Here is a 19,432-nt window from a genome sequence, read left to right as displayed (position 1 = left end):
GCTACCAGACGTCCCTACGACCCTGTTGTATGTAAAGGTAATCGTAGTCATGAATACAAGGTTACATTATGTAGTGCGAGTTCAGGTCGGACCAAGATGGTTGTCGCTGTACATCTACTCCTGATTTATAGAAATCTGTGACATTCGCCAATATACTCACGGCAATGAAAAACATCACAGAGACTTTTATTAGAATGCCACTGACTTGAACTGTTTCATCAAATACTCCTCGTTAAACCGACCTTGTTCCATCAAAAACATTCCTAACTCAATCTGTTGTTGGTAGTCCGTTCTTCCCCAGCAACGGACAACTGGATTAATTTCCAAATTCTCAGAGTTATCGAGGTTTATGGCGAGAATAATGTTGCCTGGTCAGGCAACAAGCAATTTCTTTAGTTAAATTATGTGAATGTCAGGAACTACTAGCAGGGTAGGCGTGTCCTCACTAACACCAGGTGTCCACTCAATATTCATTATCAGTTATCCATCCATTCAATTTTCAATTCTATTATTCCGTTTACGCTTTGAGAGGATAGTCCAGTTCGGTTATTTTCCGTCGTTGACGCACGGGGTCCAGTTCGAATAAATGCTTCAATAACAACCATATGTACAATTTAAGTGAAAAACAAATATCTCTACATATACTCTCGAAATACACTCACCTGACGTTCAAATTAATTGCGTAGTGTGGACTAGATTCTTCGGGAACCGATCGCTATTCCTGATAAAGCACTCTTCCACATACAACGAGCCGTCCTGTATTGTGCTGGTTGTATCCCAGGGTGCACGCTTGTAGGCTGGTAGATTATTGTATGTATGGTGTTCACTCGGGTGTTAACGAGACAACTGTTATAGACCGACAAGCTTGATTAAGTTTCATTGTCCCCGGGTTAAACCTGAACTTATTGTTCAACAGTCTGTCAGATGTCGTGTTCATGCACGAGTATGTAAATGTGAAATTTGTTCCAAGACTTTGCCAAGAGTGGTTTATATTGTGTATGTCATTCTTGACGTTGATAGAGAATCTGTATTACGTTGTATATGTCATTTGGAAAATATATATCATATGTAAAAATTATAGTTGAGCATGTCTGTTTGTGGATATTTTCAATGCTGAAAGGGTTTTGTATGTAAACAGCTAGGGCGGTTGTGTCTTCCGTTCAAATTATGTATCATTAGTTTTGTGTTTTCACTCACTCACTCACTCACTCACTCACTCACTCACTCACTCACTCACTCACTCACTCACTCACTCACTCACTCACTCACTCACTCACTCACTCCTGAATGTTGACATCCTAATGGCTTTCTATATTTTTGTGCACAACCACCCACTATTTCTAATAAAATTAAAACGTTCCTATTATAATTAAAGCGTCTACTACACTATCTCTGAAATGAGTGGTACTACTAGAACTGTCACTTCTGCGCCACTGCTACGACTACCGCTACTACTACTTGTTTATGCCACGACCACTACTACTATTACAGCTACTACCACTCCCAGGACTACTGTCCCTGCCATTGTCCCGTGCGTTCATTGTGTTTAATCGTGATCTCAATAACCTGTAGCATATTCACGTTTTTCTCTCATGTCATGATGACGTGTCGTGACATGACTGAGTTAATTTTCCAAAAGTTTCCAACCAGCAATACATCCAACCGTGAGGAGATTTATGCTTAACAGGCGTGACCCAAGCACAATTCGCCGTATCAGTTGTTCAGCGACATAGGCTAGGGGTTACGCGTGTGAAATGGCGTATTTACAGGCCGCTTTGTGCAGTTACAACAACGCTGGCCCGTCCTGCAGTGAATGAGTTCAATTGTGCACCGAAGTCAGCCATATTCTCGTTTTAAGGCAGCTGTCACTAAGAAATCGAGTCTGGTCCAGACAATCTTATGATCAACATCACGAGCATCATTCAACGCAAATGGCTTACCATTACATGATCACCCGATCCCGTTAGTTGCCTTTAAACCTTGAAGGTCCCGGGGTAGAATAGGCCTCCAGCAACCCATGCTTGCCATAAAAAGCGACTATGCTTGTCGTAAGAGGCGACTAAGGGGATCGGGTGGTCAGACTCGCTGACTTGACTGACACATGTCATCGGTTCCCAATTGCGCAGATAGACGCTCATGTTGTTGGCCACTGGATTGTCTGGTCCAGACTCGATTATGTACAGACCACCGCCATATAGCTGGAATATTACTGAGTGCGGCCTAAAACTAAACTCACTCACTCAGTAGTTGCCTTTTGCGACAAGCATGAATTACAGAAAGTCAATTCGGATCCTCATGGGCCCTGGCTGGTCAAACACTTCCAGTCGTTGTGGAATTATTGTATTGATTGCAGATATTTTGGATTCGTCATCAAGGCCTCAATATAAATGTTTTGCATAAACCAGAGACAGTATGGAATCCCCGATCCACGTTCAGATGGCAGACCATAAGCGCGCACTTTGCATGTCAAGTATTATCGTTTTTCGAAACGACATTTTAAAATCAATTTTAATAAAATCAGAATGTTAAAGTGGTTTCAGATCATATATTACACTCACATGGTGTCCAGAAATAGTGATTCTAGTTTTAAACTATGTTTTTAGATGATTATTTCCGTTAACACGGTGTTAATAAAACAAACAGATTTTAGAAAATATACAGCGTTAAGGTAAAATATTTAACAAAGATAAGGTATCTATTTAACAAAGAGATGGACATGCTGATTAAATAAATAGAAATAAAATAAACAAATTCCATCTGAGCTGTCCTCTACAATAACAAAACGTAGTTAATCTTTAATTACTATGTTCAACTAACACAACATTTCCTTAAGCATAAACTACGTATAAAGTACCACATTGGTCCGCTATTGATAAGCCCGTTTTCTTTGTATAACTACAAGCTATGAGATCACAGAGATAAAGGCTCATATTTAACCTATGTAAATTACATACGAAAATGTATACTCAGGGTAATGGTGGTAGCATTTTTACGGTAGACAAATAAGTGTTGTTTCTAGCCTTGATCAGTACGCCGGTCTCAGTTACCTCCCTTACAGTGCGTTGTAATTAGCTTATTAGAGGAATGCGTTATTCGGGTTTCGAGGCCCACTCAACTCCGCCGCTCGTCTCGATCCACTATCAAAGCGGTATGCTTGGGCATAAAAGATTTACATGAAAAAACAACCAAGACAATGAACTTGGTAATTTGCCAAATTGCCACTTCGTGAACCTGTTCTCTCATCGCGCTTCTCCCAGGATGTATGGGAGTTGTTGTTGTAGGCATGTAGGTATATATGTTATTATGATACGGGTATGTTGAGTCAGTACACCTGAGGTAACAAGTCGCGATACCCGAGTCGAGCCGCTGACATACCTGAGGTGAGGAGCTACTTTACTTACCTCTAATCAGCGTTTACTGTGGAGTATACCCAGGTACACACCATGGACTGTGGATAGATAACAGGTGAGCCACAGTCTGTGTGTAGTGTCTGTGTAATATATTTATGTTGTAAACATTTACTTAATTGTGATTATTACAAGGGGAACGTTTTAGCACGCAGGCAATTTGCAGTCTTTTTACAGGTATTTTGCTTTTTGCTCCTCTGTCAGGTGAATTGACATGACGATAACAGGAAGTAATGAGGGTTTGAAGAGTCAGTAACTTGACCAGAGCACCCTTGACCTGATGATGAGGCAAGGAGCCATGATACATCGTTGTATGTAGTATCGACAGTGTGAAGGGGTTAAACCCAAACAAGTCTTGAAACGATGTATATGTCCAACAAAGTAGTTGTTACCTCAAATCCTCTGCATAACTACTTCTGATTTAAAGACCAGTGATCTCTGTATTGAATGAAATGAAATACCGTACGTTGCCCTGTGATCAATATAACGACATTGCCAACAAAACCGCAAAACAAAACCTACACGTTGTTCTTACTGTTATTGATTTTACGCGCATTTTTAATTATACCTGTACGCTTTGACCGATCTGATATCGATTTTGAACGATTATAACCTTTTTACGTGTACAAGTTGTTCGAACCAATATCGATTTACACATATTTTAAAAATTATGCACGTACAGTGTAAACAAACATACCGATTTGCAAATATCTACGTCGACATACAGGTTTACAAAATGATGATTTGTGTACTACGCCACCTGAGTTGTCAATTTCACAATGCAACCCAAGCACTTATGAATGTCATTCTCGATTAACACATCAGCTTAACTTACTGAACGGCAACATCATCTTTCCCATTGTAATTGAAGATATGTGTGCGGTAACGAAAACGGCAATTTGTTATGGTTAGTGATACAGGCTTAACTCGATAGATGGAGAGCAGGAAGACTGAGGGGTGGGAAGTCTGAGGTTCCACACCCAACTGTTCATACCAAAAGACGTTACCCGAAGGTTTTTGTTGCCCTGTCTGTCTTTCAGACAAGGTCTGCTGGGTTTAAATACTGACTGATGTGGTGTGACAGTGACACTCTCAGTTTACTGCTTTCATACCAAATGCACGTCATATAAATATGACGTGACATTTCAACTAGGCTGTGGACCCTCGTTTATACTGAACCTGTTAGTTCTGAACCCTCCTGTATCTTCATGGAGTAATTCTGTACTAAAAGTAATCAGGTATCTCACTGATCACTAATTTGTTTAACACTGGGCTTCTTGGACGAATATCGTCCGGATTGACGAGGTTATGCTGTCAGTCAGAATCTAATTCAGAGAGAGGAGTACTTTATTACAATACCACCCAAAGCACAGAGTCCAGGGCCTAGATTTTCGAAGCTCTCTTAGCGCCAAGATAGTCGTAAGTTGATGTTAATGTATGACCATTACGACTATCTTATTGCTAAGAAAGCTTCGAAAATCTATAGTCTATAGTCTATACAGCATAAACATGCTTGTAAATATATGTTTGTAACGTATGTAAATAGTGGCTAATTGATACACCCCGGCAGTACATGCATGTAAATATATGTTTGTAACGTATGTAAATAGTGGCTAATTGATACACCCCGGCAGTACATGCATGTAAATATATGTTTGTAACGTATGTAAATAGTGGCTAATTGATACACCCCGGCAGTACATGCATGTAAATATATGTTTGTAACGTATGTAAATAGTGGCTAATTGATACACCCCGGCAGTACTTGATTACATATTTGATCACACATGATACAGACGTGTGAAAGGAGAAACAGATAATAGCACCATTGTACATGAGTGCGTGAATAGGTTTGTAAATAATTCACCTCACATCAATTTTATCAGTAGATCGAATCTGCGACTATTAATAAAATATATGGATGCTATGTAGAAGATACGGAAATGATAAAGTAAACCTTGCAGTTGCGTTAGAAATTATTTTTCTGTGTCTTAAAGGAGGCCTCGCTTGACTCATGTATAGATTCGCACGTGTTGAGACGCCTGCCCAGTTCAAGCCACGCGAACCTAATCACTGCACATGCGCCATGGGAGCAGCGCTGCACAGGTGGTGAAACCGCTTTCCCCCAGCGCTGTGGGAAAATTAGTGAATCGTTTGAACTGCAATTTCGTGGGCCTTTTTTCATTGCGTTACTTTTCCACTTTATAAGCTGAATTTGCAGTTTTGATAATTTGTTTCTGTAAGTACCCACCAAAAGGTATCAGAACCTACAAAGTTGTGTTTTGCATTGTTTTGCATGTGTACCCAGCGTATAACACTTTAGAACAGGTCCGGGTTATTCTGTATCGGGAGTCTCACCCGAACCACCCTTTTCAGTTCCGCCAACTTCTTTCTGCAACGGAAGGTGCAAATGAAGGAAATCTAGATTTTCCACCTGATCAGAGTCTCCTTTTCTATTTAAATGTTATCATTTTGTTTCTATACAATTCACAAGAATTCAGTCTGCCTGTAACTGGTTGCTCCGCCATAACAACTGGAGTATTTAAAAAATGTATTTCGGTACAGTATACAGTGTGAAGTTATAAGCGATATTTATCATAGAATTCTTTTCCGTCAACTGACATGCCATCGAGAATCCATTTGAGAAAAGACATCGTTTATTTTGAACTGTGACAGACTCAATTCCTAAGTTTGAATATAGGATTACACACCAAACCATGCAGGTGGCCTTGCTGATTGTGAAGAATTACAGGTTTCACGACAGTGACGAATTTTTTCACCCCTATATCTGCTACTGAAACTTGGGGTTTAGGAGCAACAAGCTCTGCAGTATTCATCTATGTGAACTGGCATATAAAAGAAAAGAAAAGTGTATACCATGTTTGTGACTTGTAAGCTGACTAGGAACTGTTTTGCCATATTTAGTGTATACCCTACAAGGCGGTGGGGTAGCCTAGTGGTTAAAGCATTCGTTCGTCACGCAGCAGATCAGGTTCGATTTCCCACATGTGTCCAAAGCGTGAAGTCCATTCCTGATGTCCCCCGACGTGACACTGAATAATGCTAAATGCGGCGTAAAGCTAAACTCACTCGCTCCGGTGGTATCACCCTTACAGAAATATTGTTCACCGACCTTGTGCTCTCCACTCTCTGATCTATCTACTGACAGACGCGGCATGACGCTGCCACGTTTGATACAAGAATTCTTCGTAGTTAAAAATATAAAAATATTGTTTTCACGATGCTATATAAGGCTGCATAAAAAAATTAAATGTTACTCGGGCACATATTTTTCAAATGTGACAAGGCAGTAGGATTTGTTTTAATTTATTGACAGAAAAAATCTGACGAAGGAGGAACACGTTTTCATATTTTTTTCTCAGGAATACATCTTGGGATGTTTAGTACGTGTTAGTTGTAGATGCAACCACACTCGTTCTTACAGACTCATTCGTATAGTGGACAAATGGGTGATCGGGACGAGGCCAAGTCAAATTATTTTGATAACAAAAAATAGCTACGCGCACAAATAAGAGTGGCGTGCCGAAGCCCGGGAAACATTTCACAAGTTGGCCTAATACATCTGAAAAATACCCAACCAGGTGGTTGATGGCATGATCAAATGTGCACACCGTCTACATCATCGAGGTAGGAGTTCGGTCGGTTGGCCACCCTAGTGGCAAAAGCGTTACTACACTTCAACTTAGAATCAAGTTCGATTCCGGGTTCGAATGCTAAACTGCTTCTTCCATTGTCATTTCAATGACCCTTCGATTTTTCACATGGGTGCAATGTGTGAAACACATTAGCGGAGTCCACCTTAGTGGCATAGCTTGAATATTACAAAAGATCGGATAAAACCTGCCTCACTCATCCCATGGCTAGCGCTATAAATAGGACATTAGAACATGCATCACATGCACACACGTGTATGTACAACACTTTAAGTGAAATAATAACATTGATCACCTCTCTGTTACCCCAAACCTGAAATATACTGAACAGCAAAAGAAACGTAACTTTCGAAAAAAATGAAATCTCATAAAGGTAAGCGTTCTTGATGAAGTCTTCTATTTAAAAACTTGCGTTGCGTTGCGTTTCTTAGGTGGTCAGTATTTACTGCAGTGAAGTAATAGCAAACAGTAGTACCTGTTAGTATTCGGGCACCCTTCACTATAACAACGCAGTATAATTCTGTTTTATTCTATTAATGCACTGCCTCCGCAACCTTTAACCCCTTTCTTATACCGAGGGATTTCAGTTGCTAGGTAGATTGTCAACTCTCATGTCAACTAAGGCTTATAAATAAAATCTCCGTATCTAACAGAGGTACGGTATCAACTTTGAAATGAGACACTGTGATAGACATATAATCCACAAGCACACTATGCTATATTTCATTACTTGATTAATGCATGTAACAAGATCATCGTGTTTCAGTATTCCGATCATGTTATTGATGGCTCGCGACTGATTTGAAATACATTGACGAGACACGGATACATTGATCACTCAGCGGGGGTTAGGGGAGGGGCCTCCTCAGGCAGTACAACTAAGACTTGTATTTTGTGTACATATATGTAAATACATCTAGGGTGTTCGTGAGATCAACATGGCTGTGAGAGACGAGTCGCGGCACGTATATGCTCCCAATACCTACCCACGGTTAATGTGATACCATTAAATCTTGGATACGCTGAAGATCTATACAGGGCTTGAATAACAAACACGCATGTGCCTGGAGTTATTTTGTATTTTATCTACGTATACACGTACGTAGATATAAGGCAAACCCACATTTACTCACAGGTTGTGCTAATAGACCCGTCACTGGCACGGGACATGGAGATACATCATGCAAATTGTGAAAATGAAATTTATGGAAGTTATTCCCCAAAACGTATTTACACTACCAGGTATCCATTTCACTATTGGGCAAAAAACTAAACAAATAAACTTGAAAATCGGATTTGAGCAACAGACTGCAAACGTCAACAGATTCACTGAATTGAGGCAAACTTAAAGCCCAATAAGTGATGGTGATGATGATGACGATGATGATGAAATAAAGAATATTTTCTGTTGAATATGTTCATTTCAGAGAGTCGATTTCAAGCCACATTCAAATCGTTACGTTCTTTCGTCTGACAGTTATTTTGTGTAATTTGAAATTCCTGACCCACATTCGTGAATATTTATATATCATAACTATCCCTTCTTGTTTTAATCATATGCGTCAAATGTCCAGTGTAAACAACCGGCGTGTATAATTATCAATAAATTATAGATAGAAACATACAGGTAGTACACAAGGGAGATAACTGCACAACTAAAAGAAATGTTTTAGATGACGTCACTGTAAAATCAATCCGTGTAAATCTATCGATCAGATCAGATAGTGTTCAGCTTGTCAGTAACGCAGTAAGATACGATGTAAGGAGGTGGTGTGTGAGGCCAACGCCATGTCGAGGACGACGTGTCTCACCACTCGCAATGGCCGACACTATCTGTGTCATCGGAGTCGCAGTGGTGATCTGCTGTAATAGGTCCAGGTCAGCGCTTTTCTATATAGCAATGGCAATTTTCAAATGTTTCAAAAACTAATAAGTAAAACTAAGATTAAAAGGAACGCCACCTGAAATGTTTACCCGAGACTAGCGAGAAATCTTGATAAACTTTGACCGATTATTAGTAACTATATTTTTAGGTCTTTTTATGCCTGATCCGCAAGAAATGTGTAATCGTAACATGAACACAATTTTTGACACAGTTGTCTTTCAGTCGAACAAGGCTTTGCGATACGACGCAAAATAAAAAAAGAGGGAAAGGTATGAATGAGCAAACTTTAGCAACTGACAAACTAGTAGCCTCTGGTCATAGGGTCAACATACTGTATGGGCAGAGTTCTATGCCTCTATCTTCCCATAGTGGTGCGTAGCTTCACACATACGCTCGCACGCACGCAGATAGGCGGACATGCACACACAGTCGCTTGTGCTCACACACACACACAACATATACATAGTAACACTTCTTTAAGAGGCATTTAGTGGGTATGGTTATGCGGGAATACAAATATATGGACTAAGCTCTTAATTGCAGTTCTTAATAGATGCCACGCTTCTGTGTAGATAAAGGCTGTTAGCATTTATACCGAATCTATTACAACTAAAAACGTGTCAGCTCATAAAATTGGTTCCTCTTCATACAGCAATACGTCCAGATAAAATGCATTTCAGTACTCATGCATTTGTACCTGCGCTGTTTCCCTAGGAACTGCAAAAAAAAAAAAACTCAGACAAAACGAACATATTAATGCCCCTTGAGCAACGTGAGGACGCCTGTGGAAACGGAATAAATGTCTTACATACTATGATCTTTGAAATTAATATCATACTATGATCTTTGAAATTAATATAAGTTACTAAAAAACTTCTTCCATGATTTTTATCAAAAACATTTATAAATAGACCAGAGACTTTTCTTCACCTTCAGAAGCTATACATGTATAAAGTTGTTAGGACTGTGTGGGATATAGATATCAGGATCTCTTCTTTGAGTTACACTTAGAATTTGAGAAGTACAATATAAACAAACTTAATAAACTTTATTTCTTTAGTGCTATGTTTAGATACAGGGCAAGCAGTTCAAACGGCACATGAATACGTATAGAATCGTCTATTGTTTGGGGAAATGCGTGAAATGTTCATCTGCCCCCGCTGATAACGAGGATGATTTGGACATTTAACATAAATTTCGCATGTTTTATAAAAGCCACATGGTGTTTGCGTAGATTGCAGGAAAAAAGAAACGGAAAAGGGAATCAGGAAAATACAGCTTACAAAAAGTTTACAGTCAGTGTATTGTTTGCTTCAAATCATTTTTACATTAGTTTTGATAGAGGTACCATAGATCTTTATATCTATAAATAATATTGGTTTTGATAATGGTTCATTATCCCACCAATAAATGTGTGGACTGATTCTTGATTTCCTGTTTCTATTTTTTCCAAGGAAATATTTATTCTTTTTTCCGATTCCTTTTTTCCTGATGCTTTTTCCGCTTACCGTTTGCGTATAGCAGCATGCGGAAGAATGATAGTATCGCACCTCGTCCTCGCCGTGCGATGTTGTGTCAACTAAAACTACTGTTTGGTTTGAATGCGCATACACATAGCTATCTAGATACCCCATATCTAGACTGACACCCCTGCCACGTGTATTTTCGCGGCCATATCATGATAGTTCCTACTGTAAACAATGACTGGTTTGATGATCCTACAGTCTGCGCTCAGTGGCACTGATTGGATGACACCTGTCTGTCTCCTTCCGATAAACTTCTCCAAGTTCCAAATCCCTACAGACAATCACTCACACATTTCTCAACACATTGCGACCCGTACAGCTGCCATTCAAGAAAACACCACTAATTGTTGTCCTCACCAGTAAATCCCCTTATTTTAGTACGAACGATTGTTGTTACCTGGCCTAGCGTCCCTAAGAGGGTAATGGGAGAAGAGATCGCTCCTACCTAGCCCCTCCCCCCATTTCCCATACCCCCGGGACACAATCACCCCAATTGGCAGTAGTTAGATCGGCGCCTTACTTCTCTGTGTACATATACGTGATTGCCATTGACCTACCCTAATCACAGTTACCGCGGCTGCCAAATCGACCGGCGATAAAAAGCTTTAATTCAGGCTTTGGTCTCTAATTGTCTTTCCATGTTTCGCTGGTATGGTTATACCTTCTTTGAAGATTCAATGGTGGCCCAACCGTGAGGCAGTGGTTCAGTGGTAGAGTTAGTAAGGGTGTGTCGGACGTACCAGAAGGACGGGACACTCAGCGTCCTGATTTGAACAGGTGAACAACTTCAGTCATATCTTTCTGTCCTAATGCATATGAAATCATTTATTAATTGCTAAGTGTATTACCGAGTATTTGATTTAGGCTTTAGGACGTCGGGTTGGTATTTATTTGTAGTTTTTCTAATTTAAATATATATTTGCATTTTTTGTGTTGACGTAGAAGGTTTTAGGATGTGCTTGGCTTGCTGACGTTTCCTCGTGAGTTTTCAAAAATTGTCAGTGAGGGTGAGGAGGGGTGTGGTTTTTTTTGGTTGTTGTTTTCATTAGGGCCTCTTGTACTCTTGTATTTTGAAAGGTCTGTTTGTACGTTTAATCGGGAGTGGGGCATCTCGTATGTGTTTTGAGTTTTTCTAAACTATTATTATCATTTTCGATTTCTGTTTGGCAATTCTTTCTTTTTTGCTCCGTTTTTGTGGAGGCGGCATTTTTGTCCTTGGCGACAATCGTCATGCTGTGGTAATATTTTATTACAAGGTTTGCTGTTAAGTTCCAATGGCAGGTTGTCATTTGACCTAACTGACAGATAACATCTTGTACGAGGCAAACATCATCTTAAAACCTTAACCATATTCTCGTATACTGCGACGCAAACGTCAGCCTGTCAACAGCGACAATTATCCAATTAACAGGCGTTAGAAAACTGAAAATTTGTAGGACGGAGATTTGCGTTATATTGAAGTTAATCTTGTTCTTACGGTAATCCAGATGTATATCCTCTGTCAGATTAATCCCTTAATCCTTCGTTTGGCACGTACAATCGTTAACGCACCTGCAGATCGGTGACAACTACGAGGCAAAAGCTTGACGCACAAAGTGACCCACACAATAAGCCTGTATAACGTGTGCACGAAAAAACCCATTTGTCAACATACCCCAATAACCTGAGATAATAGCTTGTAAACTTGAAGAAGAATGTCCTTCACTTTAGCTCTTGATCAAGCTTTCTTTGGACGTATGGAAGCAAAGTAGCAAGTAGGTTTGTTGCTTGTTGGTGAAATTAGTTTCTTTAATTGCAATTTGTTCTCTCAACAGTAGAGACCGATGGACAAGTACGCTACACTTAATACAAGTTCAGATTTGTTCATGGAGGCATGATGACACGATGGAGGTGCATACTCATGAACAATATTACAAAGAAGCATGGTCCATTTCTTCACGTGGTATTTAGAAACTGGTTTGAAGAACATACTTATATTGCAAAAGATGCGACGGCGACGCTAACAAGTAAATTATGGTCCAATGCACATTATTACAGCTGTTGTCCTGTTACAGAACAAATTATGATCATGTGAAACTAGCTTCTTACCTTATAGTGGTATACAAACGTGTATAACAGTGCGTCTTTTGTGGGCATTTTAGAGGCTGGGGTTATGAAGAATGATGATAATCTTGTGGATATACTGCCCTGCCCTACATCTAGCACATGTGATACATGTAATTAACTTTTGGCAAGTGAATGTTCAGAATTGCCTCTGTTCACACACCAGAAAATACAACTTAAGCAACACATACAATTTCTTTATTCTGTGAAAGGCGACGTTTCGACAAGAGAGTATAATGTCGTTGTCAAGAAAGTGATAACAATGATACAAGAAGAAGGATAACTATTGTCATTAGCATCTCAATTCCAGGTTTTGCTATTCTCCACGACCCTCCTGCGATATAGTGAAAGGATCCGTTAACGACAGTTGCAGGACTCGTTCGAGCAGCCCATTAATATTGTTGCATCTCCTTACACATTAGTCCCTTCTAACTTTACAGACGAGAGCGCTTTCCATTACACTGACTGTGCTATCTGTCGGGAATGCCATGCGCTACATTGTGATCTAATCCCTTGTAATTCGTACAGCCGTGATTGTCACCCTGTATGTGCCATGTTAACGTTGTCTTTGTGGTGGTCGTGACAAATTTATTGCCCTGAGCCCGTCCCTCATGAGTTGTTGTCTGTCCACAGGTATCACTAGCAAACCGCCACCATGCTGAGAACGTGTACCCCGGGGCCAGCTCCTCATCTCCGAGCCTCGTCCCCCACGGAGGGACTGCGACGCCAGATCGTTGATATGGTCAGGATTACAGACCATGGACAAGGACAACGTTCGGCCACCATCATATACGACTTGAGGCAGAGGCAGGTGGTCCAAGGGGAGACAAACCGTGGGAAAACACCGGACATACGACGAATCCCTGCCAGAAACCGAGATTTTGTCCATGACCTTGACACATCCAAATCATCTGGATCTTTTCCTCAGCCGTGTAAGACATCGACGCCATACACTCAAAGGCGTGAGGTAAAACGAGACGGCGAGGCAAGAAACCTGTCCCCAAATCGCTTTAAGACAGCTTTCCATATCCCAAGTCCCCCGCGGACATCTCAGGGTGTCCCTGAGACGACAAAGAGGCCTCGGACAGGTCAGGGTCGTGAGCGAAGAACTGTGAAGACAAAGAGCATCCGGCTTCAGAATGACACTGCTGGTCCTCATTGTCAATCCTCGGATTCCTCCAGTCCATCGGACGAGAAGACAACCAGCAAAACATCAGGAGAACCTTGCGAAGTTCGTGGCAACGCCATCAGTTCATCGCCAACACGATCAAGAGTTATGTCCCCTGTAAAACGGGCTGAGGTGCAGCGCCGTGCTACGCTGTTCTCGACCTCGCTTGAACTGTTCCGAAGACGACTAAAGATGAACCAAAGCAAATTTTTCAGTTGTAATAAAGTTAACCCAGAGGAATACGTAATAAGGAAAGAAGAGAGAAAACCATCAGCGAAACAGCGACTAAATGTTAACAATATTCCAAATTCGAAAAAAACGCCCTCACCGGTTCGTGTCGCTCAAACGCAGCTGGAGGATTCCACTGACAATAATCTGGATACGAAGCAGACAAGATGTTCCTACAGGCTGCCCGAAGTAACAGATGAAGAGAAACAGGTATTGTGGGAAAAACTTGGTTATACAAACTCACATTAATTTTACTCTGAAGAAATATATACCTACTTATTGTAAATCATAGACTGACCAACTCATCGCCCCAGGATTACCGTCATGCCGAATGCCTTTATAGGGCGTCAATGAGGCTTTCAAAGAAATGTTTATTTGCCCTTGACAATCATTGCACCTCAGTCTGCGCTTTTATTGCACATATTATACCCAAGGTGAAATTTGCTGGGAAACCTGTTTTCCACCATTGGAACTGATGTCAACCCAAACAAAAGGCTAATGTCACTTGACCTTAGGCAAGGGGGTGTAAATAGAGGAAACAATACCTTTTTCTCCTGGATATAATCCCCACAATAAACATTACCTTTGCTCCAACCCCCATTCAATCAGACTCTACCTCCAAGGCCAATTAATCTCCCCATGAAAGCCTCATTATGACACAAAACATAAGACCGCCAATAGCCGGCCTTGGTTGAAGTGAAGTTAATTAGACCGGTACCGACACACCCGCTTGAGATAGGATACAGATACCAGGTGGGAGATTGCTTCAGTAGCAGGTGCCCGTTCAGGGAGGTCCTCTGATGGAGACGCAGTGTCCAGTTAGGCTGGACAGGCAGTGGACGATGGCCAGCTTCCACCCTCAGAATTATCCGTTGCAAGGGTTCGTGTGGGACATGACCAACCCTTGTTACCCGTACAGACCAGTGAGATACCCTCTTGTTAGCCTCCTTTCACACATATCCATCAAAACTATGCATTTCTTTCATTATTTGATTTCAGATATCTCGTGTATTTTGTTATTACCCTTTAAAATGATCCGATTAACAAGCCAGTGGATATCTGAAATTACAATATAATGGGTTATCTGCTTTTGCATTTTATATTATTTCTACTTCACAATTTTGACTGGTTGCAAATTTCCATATTCTGCAAACGAATTACTTATGACTGGGCTTGATGTCTGATATATGTTCATATATTCGACATTTTTATGCTTTATGTTGGACGATTTTGTAAATCGTTCGAGCATGCCTTTTGTAATGTAAAACAGTCATTCTTTGAAGTTTGATTTGTTGACAGTGGTAACTAGCTACTGTAGTACAGTAAAAACGTGATTTGTTTAAACAGACACAAACGTGTTTGCATGTTTACATCTCTTGTCAGTACATAACCAATCTTAGGAAAATCTCAGAATGCAAATAGAAAGATGTATTAACTGCAGAGATTTCCTTATTTATGGAATATTTTGAAATGAAACCTACCGTGATGTGTTTGTTATCGGGGTAATGTATATTTATGTACGCAGTAAATACATTGAAGCTTTATATTTCACCAGGTGTCGTTTGGCGACCTTCGCAGCCTTCCGCAGGTACAGACATACGTCCTAGAAGATGACGGCTCAGACCATGCCCGTCGTCGCACATTCAGAGAACCTGCTCCACTGACATCTCACAACCTCGGCATACACAACATGTTTATGGACCAACAACGTCGACGACCTCGCATTGAAGCTAATGGGGTCATATACGACGCTAGAACATGGCGTTGGGTAGAAGAGTCGAATGCACAAGGCCGAGTGCAAAGAATGGTTCGATTCAACATCTCGTCAAATCCCGTCACAGAAACGGCGTCGGACTCGAGTAGAGTGGTCTCGGACGGGTCACGTGATTAGTGTTTTGTTGTCCTTATAAACATAATAGGGAACAGTCCCCTAGTGCCTGTGATAATGGAGGGCAAAGTGATATTTCATTCCTCGGAGTACCCCAGTGGATTACGACGTCATATATTCGGATACCTATCAGTTTGACAATGATCTCGTAATTTAGTGGTGATGGCTATGGTTCATTAACCCCAGTTTTTGCCTTGATGTTTATATTTGATGGATATACTTTTATATAGCATCGTGTACATAATTGCAAGTTTCAAACTATTTACCATATTATAAATGTCTTGGCATAGAAATAATCTACATGTATTGTGTCAAAGGGAGCAGTTGCGACAGACGTAGTTCCATATAACCTTATTTCGCTTTCTAGGGGCAGTAGGGTAGCCTTGTGGTTAAAGCGTTGGCTCGTCACGCCGAGGACTCGGGTTGAAATCTCCACATGGGTGCAATGTATGAAGCCCATTTCTGGTGTCTCCCGCACTGATGTCGATGGACGTAAGTCAGTATTTCGCTTTCCGCCACTGCTTCGCTCCTCCTTTCGGTTTTAGGGAATTTTAAGACCTCCGTTTTGTTTCCTGTAACGGAACTTCAACAACGGATTATTTCTGCTTGTGAAAGTTGGTCTCGTGAAGCTCTTTTCGGTGGCGTCATTTCGGTGGCGAGTAAAGATAAATAGATTCAATGGGGTATCCAGTGTGTCAAGGACTAAACACGCGCCCCCAACACTGTCAAACGTAGTTTTGATGGAAGAGTGGGTTGATGTTTCTTCCATCACGCGTCATTCTGATCTGATGTTTCGATGTCCGATATTCGTATGTTGCGTTTCGTGTGTCTGTGCATCGACTACTTACAGTTAACTGATCACCCATTCCATCAGACCGTATTATTAATTAACATCAATTTCAAGTAACTGATATTTCGCAGAATATTTTGCTGACACGCCGTCCATTTAGATCATATTGTCAGTTAACATCCGTTTCGAATTACTAATATTTCGCATATATCTAATACCATCAGATATATTATCAGTTGATATAAGGTCGTGTAACTAACATTTCGCACAATATTACCATCAGATCATATTTCAGTTAACACGAGTTTCGAGTAACTGATATTTCGCAGAATATTTCATTGACACGTCTTACTATCATATTGTCAGTTAACTTAGGTTCGAGTAACTGTTAGTATTCGACATTTCGATTGCTATTTCGGTAATACTGCAATATCAATATCAGTAACTGATAATTCGCTGACACCATACACTGTCATATTATTAGTTAACATCAGTTTCGGATACCTAATGTTTTTCAGAATTTTCAGCTGACGTATTATCAGTTAACATCAGTTTCGGTTAACTGATATTTCGCTGAAGATTTCACTTACACCCCATACCATCATTTTCAGATAACTAATATTTCGTCGACGCCGTATGTGTCAAGTGACATTTCCCTGTTGATATATATTCAGTTAACACTGTTTCGTAGATTATTCACTGTCACTCAAAAACATCATGTCAGACTATCAGTTAACATCACTTTCGGATAACTGATGTTTGACACAGAGTTTTCGGCTGACATCCCATACCATCAGGTCATAATATCAGTTAACACCAGTTTCGAGTAACTGATATTTCGTTAATGTCACGTACCACCACATCATATATAATCAGTTAACATCAATTTGGGTTAACTAATATTTCGCAGAATGTTTCGCTAACACCCACACCATCATGTGATATATTACCCCTTTCGGATAACTGATATTTCGCTGAAACCCAATACCATTAAATCATAGTATTAGAACATCATTTTCAGATACCTGATGTTTCGCAGTGTTTTCGGCTAACACCCCATACCACCAGGACGTATTATCAGTTAACATCGGTTTCGGTTAACTGATATTTCGCTGAAGATTTCACTTACACCCCATACCATCATTTTCAGATAACTGACATTTCGTTGACGCCGTATGTGTCAAGTGACATTTCCCTGTTGATATATATTCAGTTAACACTGTTTCGTAAATTATTCACCGTCACTCCAAAACATATCATACCATCAGTTAACATCACTTTCGGATAACTGATGTTTGGCACAGAGTTTTCGGCTGACATTCCATACCATCAGGTCATAATATCAGTTAACATCAGTTTCGAGTAACTGATGTTTCGTTAATGCCATGCTCCAGCACAGCATATCACCAGTCCACATCAATTTGGGTTAACTAATATTTCACAGAATGTTTCGCTAACACCCACACTATCAGGTCATACATTACCATTTCGGATAACTGACATTTTGCTAACACCCCATACCATCATATTATCGGTTAACACCATTTTCGGATAACTGATATTTCGCAGAATTTTGGGCTGTCACCCCATACCACCAGGACGTATTATCAGTTAACAACAATCTCCATAACCACCATATACCATCAGATCGTATTATCATTTAGCATACCTGTTTCGGTCAAATGATATTAGACTGTTGGTATCCATTGAGCTAAAGCTGAATGTTTCGCTGAATAGTACCAAATACCATCGGTTCATATTATCAGTTTCGGTTAAGTGGTATCTCGACGAACATTTCACGACATTCTGATTGAGTTTCGTTTATCCGGTCATCTTTTGGAGGGCCAGCACATTAAATCATCATTTATCGTCGAGGTGACGTTCAGCGTCGACCAACCTGAGACAACGGTTAAGTGGTACCTCGACGAACATTTCACGACATTCTGATTGAGTTTCGTTTATCCGGTCATCTTTTGGGGGGCCAGCACATTTTATCATCATTTATCGTCGAGTTGACTTTCAGCGTCGACCAACGCTCATGGCACCCCAATCGTCGTTTTCGTGTGAATATTAGTGAATTGTGGCACTGTCTGAAAAGGTGAAATAACTCATGGATATGAGATGCATATTTCGTGTTTATTCCCTTTGATTGTACATTTTCGGATTTACTCCATCAGTAATCGTACTCGCCTCTTTCCGTGACCATTCGACTTGCCGAAATGACACGAGTAGTTACGAATGCGCACTGTCTGTGTCTGCGTCGCAAACACATGGGTCGTTTCGCAGACGAAGTGTTTCAAACGTCTTGATTCTCGCACAATGCATGCTTTTGGGGAAACTGTACATTCGTAACTCGTAGACGGTCACGGATAGCTCCGCCGCTTCGTTCCTCCATATTTCGTATTTTGTGGCGGATTGGATGTGTAGTGTTTCTATGCCAAGACAGATCTACCTATTACGTACATTACTCTTCATGGATTACCTATCAAACTTAATAGTCAAATCAAATGGAAATTGATACATCCCCTCCCCTTCCTACCCCAAAGATGCATAACTGCTGTAAAATGAGAGTCAGTTTAAAACTCTGGTTAATTAATTTTCTTCTCAGCTATACAAATTATGATACCCGGGAAAAGGGTAAATAAATGTTCACGACGAAGCAATAAATGCTTGTACATAAGTATCACTGTAAATATACGGATCTAAGTGCCATGTTTTATATGAACGATGTCCATGTATAGTGTGTACACCATATGTATGTGT

At 40.4% G+C, this 19,432-nt stretch overlaps 1 protein-coding gene across 1 annotated transcript; it reads left to right on the top strand.

Annotated features, from left to right (window-relative positions):
* Positions 1–3,217: 3,217 nt before the first annotated feature.
* LOC137265809 (uncharacterized) lies at positions 3,218–16,172 on the top strand. The gene is made up of 3 exons (XM_067801267.1): positions 3,218–3,465; positions 13,229–14,201; positions 15,547–16,172. Exons 2-3 carry the CDS (start codon positions 13,251–13,253, stop codon positions 15,880–15,882), a joined length of 1,287 nt encoding a protein of 428 aa, XP_067657368.1. The 5' UTR covers positions 3,218–3,465; positions 13,229–13,250; the 3' UTR covers positions 15,883–16,172.
* Positions 16,173–19,432: the final 3,260 nt, after the last annotated feature.

This window comes from Haliotis asinina, chromosome 15 (assembly GCF_037392515.1).
Source record: "Haliotis asinina isolate JCU_RB_2024 chromosome 15, JCU_Hal_asi_v2, whole genome shotgun sequence".
Lineage (NCBI taxonomy): Eukaryota > Metazoa > Mollusca > Gastropoda > Lepetellida > Haliotidae > Haliotis > Haliotis asinina.
This window is presented reverse-complemented; position numbering and strand designations above follow the sequence as displayed.

What these genes read in the sequence shown, in the direction of transcription:
- LOC137265809 (XM_067801267.1), top strand. Translation starts at nt 13,251, where the DNA reads ATGCTGAGAACGTGTACCCCGGGGCCAGCTCCTCATCTCCGAGCCTCG. An exon ending in TAACAGATGAAGAGAAACAG is followed by an intron (nt 14,202 to 15,546) that starts GTATTGTGGGAA and finishes ATATTTCACCAG; the next exon opens with GTGTCGTTTGGCGACCTTCG.